At 38.1% G+C, this 6696-nt stretch overlaps 1 protein-coding gene across 1 annotated transcript; it reads right to left on the reverse strand.

Moving 5' to 3' along the window:
• Positions 1 to 46: 46 nt before the first annotated feature.
• On the reverse strand, positions 47 to 5895 carry LOC147557960 (ATP-dependent zinc metalloprotease FTSH 9, chloroplastic-like). The gene is made up of 13 exons (XM_086659506.1): positions 4565 to 5895; positions 3797 to 3862; positions 3565 to 3699; positions 3376 to 3441; positions 2730 to 2915; positions 2552 to 2638; positions 2351 to 2464; positions 2114 to 2238; positions 1931 to 2039; positions 1196 to 1321; positions 677 to 997; positions 467 to 590; positions 47 to 349 (listed from the first exon to the last, which is right to left on the reverse strand). Exons 1-13 carry the CDS (start codon positions 5459 to 5461, stop codon positions 210 to 212), a joined length of 2496 nt encoding a protein of 831 aa, XP_086515632.1. The 5' UTR covers positions 5462 to 5895; the 3' UTR covers positions 47 to 209.
• Between the last annotated feature and the right edge of the window lie 801 nt (positions 5896 to 6696).

Consider the following 6696-nt stretch of genomic DNA (forward strand, 5'->3'; position numbering starts at 1 on the left):
TCCCTTAATCTAATATTATATTCTCCAAACTAGCATTTGCTTCTTCTACAATGAACTACTCATTCTATATATATGAAGGATTTTGAGTTTCCTCAAGTTCTTTAATAATTATTTGAATCACAAAAGACCCTGTAATTTGAATTCATTACTTTGGTTCTTGAGGTTACCTTTTAATGGAATTCAATAATATTAGAAAGATTAACTAATCTCTATCCAGAGATTCCTGAGCTTGCGGGCAGTCTGAGCAAAGACTCTTGCTTCTTGCCTTCAAGAAAGAAGGTCAGATCCTCGGGAGCAACGACTAACTTCAACCAATTCTGTAGCTCTTCTCCTTCCACTTTCTCTGTTTCTGTACACGACGGAACCACCAAACAAATAAAACAGATGAAAATCGAGTTTTGAAATCCGTGGAGTTAAAAGGATATGACAGATAAAAAAAATTGAGAAGGTATTCATACACCGATACCTTCTAAATGCGCACCGAGGCCCTCCAAGATAGTAGGATTGGCCCGGATAACTGAAATCGCTACCTCAAGAGCTGATTGTAGTAAAGCCTTCACCTCTCCTTGAACTAGATCAACCAGCTTCCCCTGTCGAATTCAACTCAGTGTCAGTATTCTGCATTAACATATTAGAGTCATATTTATGAAATGGAGGGAGTGAGAGAGAGAGAGACTTGATCTCTTCCCCACGGAACACTTCCAGAATCATCGATTCCACCAGCAGAGAGTGTGGTTATTGATATTGGACCGACTGCCTCGTTAAGCCCGTACTCAGCCACAGCTTTATATGCCATGTCTGTTGCTCTTCTTATATCATCAAGGGCTCCTGTTGATACACGGCCTGAGTAAGCAAATTCTTCTGCTGCACGACCTCCAAGAAGAGTAACCAGACGGCCTCTTAACTCATCGATAAAGAACAAGTATCTGTCTTCAGTGGTTGGAGGAGTATACGTGAAGCCCAGAGCCCCTCCTGACCTTGGTAGTATACTTAATTTCTGAAGACACAAGCTCAATTTAATTAGTATGATGAAGTACATATTCAATGTCAAGCCTCATCAATCATCCCCATATCTGAGATTTGCAAACTACACCGGAAGCCATATATGAGTAGACATTAGCATTATTTGGCCAACCATGATGGAATATTAGAAAGTACAAGAGGAATCATTTGTGTTTGTTTTCCTATGGTTTACCTCTACTCGTGGCTGCCCATGTAAAAGTTTTGCCACAGCAGTTCCAACAACAGCGTGACCAGCTTCATGTCGTGCAACTACAGCCTTCTCGTTTCCTTGCAACTTTGCATGTTTTTTCTCTATGCCCTACCAAAATTTTACATGTTTCAGTTACTGAGTAAATCAGCTAAGTAATATGTCTTCTATATGTACTAGAACAAATGAAGAAAATCAAAAGATACTATAGAATATCTAGAAAATGGTTGCACACTAACGAAATAAGTTCATCTTTTAGAATCTACTATAACACAATGCAGCAATCAGAATAGAGTACAGGCTGAAGTTCCAATTCTCAAGTAACATTTATCTTCCGGAGATATGCGTATTTGTGTTCCAACAACTAGTAAGTACTTAGTTTCATTTTCTAGTTGTAATCGACAAATTCCTCCTCACTGGTTTAGTTTTCAAATGCAGGTGGTCAAACACAGCAATATAGTATAACGCATAAACCCGATTGTCCTTGCAAACAGAAAAGTCATATTAGTGGATAATATTTTGAGAACTGCACCGGGGATTTCATGTTATTTCAACTAGTTTAATTATACAAAAACAATTCTTGAACACGTTGAGGTAAATTTGTGACTGATATAAAATAGCATGGAGTAAACCTGTAACAAGCAGGACAACAAAAAACATGGAAAGAAAATGCCCTTAGATAGGGAACAAATATATCTGGAAGATTGCAGAGTAACTTACAGCTATGGAGCGTTCTACTGCGTGAATAAAATCAATTTTCTCTACAACAATTTTGTTTAACCTTCCAGCCAACAAAGCAGCTTCATTAACCAAATTCGCAAGATCTGCCCTGTGCAAGGCCAAAACACGGGTCAGGAATGGAAAAAATTTAGTTCAAGAGATGTGAAAAGGGAAGAAGGATACCCAGTAAAACCAGTTGTCATTGAAGCAATTTGAGTAAGATCAACATCTTCTCCTAAAGGAAGTTCTTTCTTGGAAACATGGACATTTAGAATAGCTTCTCTTCCAAGTCTATCGGGTGTTTCCACCTACGAAATTGTAATCAAACAAACTATCACAAAACAAATTCATGACTGGACAATGATGGTTGAAATTGAAAAATTTAGAGAGCAAATGTTTGCAGACAAACAGAATACCAACCGTCACAACACGATCAAATCTCCCTGGACGGCGAAGTGCAGGGTCTAACACATCCGAACGATTAGTTGCTCCAAGGACAATAACTGCAGAGTTACTGTCAAAGCCATCCATCTCCTGCGGTATAAAAGAGAGATATGAAGTACGATAAGAACATGTTTGCTTAGTTGATTAATATTCTACAGAAGATTTTGTTAGTCCTACAGTGAGCAACTGATTCAGAGTCTGCTCTCGCTCATCGTTGCTGACCATTCGAAATTTACCATCACGACTTTTTGCTACAGCGTCTATCTGCAATTAAAAATCTTTAAGTTAAACGTATAAGGAGCCAGGATCTTCGGAAAAAATCATAAATTAGATACAGAACTGGTTGTATTCCAACCTCATCAATGAATATAATTGATGGTGCTTCCTTTTTAGCTCTTGCAAAGAGATCCCTCACACGGGATGCTCCCATGCCAACATATAATTCTACAAACTCACTGGCAGAACAACTTATGAAGGGAACATCTGCTTCTCCAGCTACAGCTTTTGCCAGAAGAGTCTTACCTGTCCCAGGAAGACCAACCTGCAAGGTACATAAAAAGTTAAAGATCATTCTTCCGAACTCCAAATGGAACAAATGCCTAAGGCACCACTGATGAACCACTATACCGGTCTACCACCATATAAAGGCAAAGGTGGTGTAGACACAGCTCTAGAGCTAGACTACCGTATATGCTGAATATAGAGTGGGGAAGTTTTTCAAACATGTCAGTTCCTAATATTCATTACTCTTTATTTTATAGCACAACAGGGGCAGTAAAATGATGGAACAATGAGTTTAACACAAGTTCAAGAAGAGATCTACTGGCAAGTTGCGTAAACCAAAGGGAGATCATTGATCAAAATGAAATCGACTCAGCATGTTGGAAATGCAGGTCTGTATGCAGTGGAAGATCATGGTTTCCATGTACCAATGAATAATAAGCTCTCTCATCTCATGCAGCATAATTAAATTTATAATTTTCCATAAGTAACAAACTCACCAAAAGAACCCCACGTGGAGGTCGAGCACCAAGCCGTATGTACCTCTCTGGATTCCTCAGGAACTCCTGAACAGTAAACAGTTAAAGTTGGAAAATAATAGAGAAAACCCAAATATAACTTGTTTTTCGGAAGGAAAGAAAGCAATGATGACAAACATCCCACGAAGCTAAAGACAAGATCTAGCATACCACAATCTCTTCTAGCTCCTCCTTAGCCTCATCGACCCCTGCAACGTCAGCAAATGTGATTGTTTCCCCTTGTTCAGACACTTTTTTACCACCAGCACCACCGGATTTACGGCCCCTCATCTGACCAGCTGTATGCTAAAAACGTTTATACGTTTTCAGTAGTCAGAAGCAATTAAATTTTTTTCCAGCATTCATTTCATCATAATGATGAAAAAGAACATATCATTCACACCTGAGAAAAGCTCATTGGGACCCGGTGGAATAGCCCAGCAAGTACAGCGACATAGAAAATTGCCATCTGTAAAAGGAACAAACATTCTTACAAGGAAGAGGGGATATTTGGGCAATCCTAGCACCAAAAAATCTTTATTTAAGCCCAAGAAGTGTCAGAATAACCGTAACATCAACATGATATAAGGAAATGTTTCTCTTTTCACATTCGTTCAAGCATTTACCGTAATCTGCAGCCAGTTATGAGTACTAAAAGCGAGGTTGGAAAATCTGAAGTTTCCTTGGATAGCTTGAACGTTATGCAAGAGCCTTCAGATTAACCATATACTCAGTATGTGTCCTATGGGATAGAGAGCAGCAAGTAGAAAACTAACTATTACTTAACCTGCCAACCACTAAAATGGAGTATGGAGATCAACAACACAACCTAGAAAACCTTACTAGTCCGAAAGTCTGTTTTCAGAGGTTTAATGAATGAACTACCCAAGTTGCCAACTGTGCATTACCCCGGCCAACTTATTCAGCACAAATTCAGGTATCTACTCAAGGCTTCCAGTCTCTTACAACCCTTTTCTTACTATCCTCGAGGCATTTCAAGAAGAAGAACAACTTCTTAAAATCATCATAAAAAAAAACTATCACTTCATTTCCTCATTCTACTTGTTAGCTCTAAAAACTAATTAACTACGTCCTAAATGAACATATAATGAATTGGTTTAACTGTGAATCAAGATTCTTATGTTAAAAAGTGAGAAAACGAAGAACTTACGAGAGCAGAATTAAGAAACCCTCCTGTGCGCCTATCTGGAGAACCAAATTCGACCTCATTCTCCACCATCTTCTCGTACGGAGTTTTGATATCGGTGGGGCGGGTAGTTGTATATACAATTCTCTTGGTAGGAGCAACACTTTGAAGCAATGCCTCTGATTCCTGAAACCTATTATCAACAACTTCATTTTCGACAGTTCCTGATTCATGTTTCAATTTAAACATAATATGAACTCCATCAACTTCAACTTTATGAACCTGGTTATTATTAATTTTACTTAAGAAATCACTATAAGGAACACTAATGAAGGTAGTTTGAGCCCTAGGTTCTGATCCTGGTAAAGGAATTCCAGGTCTAAGTAATCTCATAACAAACATAACAATTCCTAATTGTAATAGCAAAACACCAATCTCTTGAGCTTTAATTATTGGTTCCCATTCCCATTTCCCACTCTTCCACCACCCAATTTTTTCATGTTTCCGTTGACGATTAGAAGGCGAGGACGGAGAAGAAGAAGATGATGATGAAGGTCTACTAACAGCAGTTCCTCCAGTCTTCTCATTTGATTTTCCTTCATCTTTCTCATTTGAATCACCATCTTGTTCACATGAACTATTAGCTCGTACCTTTCTCTCTCTATTAAACCTCTGGTTTTTCAAAAAACCACCCGAAACTTCAAAACCCTCAAAATTTCTTGACTTAATTTCAATCAGAGAAGAAGAAAGAATCTGATTATCATTAGAATTATTGTGTCCACCAAATCGGGACGAACTTAGAGGAGAAATCCTCGATAGACAACGAATATTACTCAATCTGAAGTGTTCTTTTGGATTACAGTAGAGATATTTAGGGATTATAGGAGTGGTGGTTGGTTGTAAAGAATCAACCATTGACATTTTGAAACCCTAGAAACTGGTTGAGTAGTCGACGAATTAATCTTCTGAGGTTTCCCTCGGATGGAACCGAAATTGGTAATAACTTGGGGAGGAGATAACTGAGAGAGGGAAGAAGGAGATCGAGGGTTTGTAGTTCGCAACGATATTCAAACGAAAATCTGAGCCGTTGGTTTTGGGTATGATAGGATGAAAACGTCAATAGCATTATCCATTTTAGTAAGTTTAAGGAGAGGTTACGTGTTTTAATGGCTTCGTCTTGTTTTTTTTGAGAGAAACCGTCTGCAGAAAATCAGTGGATCTCCTGCAAGGCATGGCTACACAAGTTCATTAAAAACACTGTTTCAACAAAAAAATAAAAAGTTCATTAAAAACACATTTCCGAGAGATGGTTGTGTACTTCTTTTCTTTTTTGAAAGTGTACGAGTTGGCAGTCCAATCGGGCATAGCATCCTGACGAGTTACGAGGGACGGAGTCATTTTTGGGTATTTAGTTTTGAGTCCTTCAAGTTTTGTACTTTCCGAGTTGAGGACAACCCCTATCAAAACACGGGATTCAGATTTTGCTTTACAACAGCTAGGGCAAAACCCAAAAGCTAGGACAAATCGCAATTTCTCCCCTCTTCACTCGATTTCAAATCGATTTTAACTCGGTTTCAACTCGATTTGCATAATCCATAGCTTCATCAGGTAAGGTTCAACATCCCATCCCCTTCTTCACTCGATTCCATCCACCTAGGCATCATCGGGTAAGGTTAACTCTCATACCTCTTGTCACCGTCTAACTCTCTCTCTCTTTACAAATTTGAAGGTTTCAGTCCACTTTCTCTGTGTTTCTACTTTATGAACTTGTTAAGAATTAGGGTTTATGATACTCTAAATTCAGAAATTTTTATGATTACTTGTTGAAACTCTTAGGGATTTTGATGCCTAAAGTTTAGGATTTTATTTTGTTTTGAAGTTTTTATGAAACGTTAGTGACCATTTACATGACACTTGAATTTGTTTTGAAATTGTTATGATTCAAACATGAGTGAAATAAACCCTAAAGTTTATGATTCCATATTGTTTTGAAGTATTTATGTAACTGTTATGATTTATGATACTTGAATTTGTGAAACTTTTATGAAATTGTTAGGGTTTATGTTATTTCATGATTCCCGTGATTTAGGGATTTATGGTAAGGAGCCCGAGTCTGAAAAATTGTAGGTTATCAAATTTTCGGGAGCGACAAACGT

The sequence above is a fragment of the Eschscholzia californica genome, unplaced genomic scaffold (genome assembly GCF_041429995.1).
Source record: "Eschscholzia californica isolate CP2 unplaced genomic scaffold, dmEscCali1.0.p SCAF_2, whole genome shotgun sequence".
NCBI lineage: Eukaryota > Viridiplantae > Streptophyta > Magnoliopsida > Ranunculales > Papaveraceae > Eschscholzia > Eschscholzia californica.

Bases quoted from the DNA above. Each gene is read 5' to 3' on its own strand.
- LOC147557960 (XM_086659506.1), bottom strand. From the start codon at position 5,461: ATGTCAATGGTTGATTCTTTACAACCAACCACCACTCCTATAATCCCT. The intron at 3,700-3,796 runs GTGTGAATGATA...AAACGTTTTTAG, and splicing joins TCCCAATGAGCTTTTCTCAG to CATACAGCTGGTCAGATGAG. The intron at 350-466 runs GTATCGGTGTAT...CGTCGTGTACAG, and splicing joins CCTCGGTGCGCATTTAGAAG to AAACAGAGAAAGTGGAAGGA.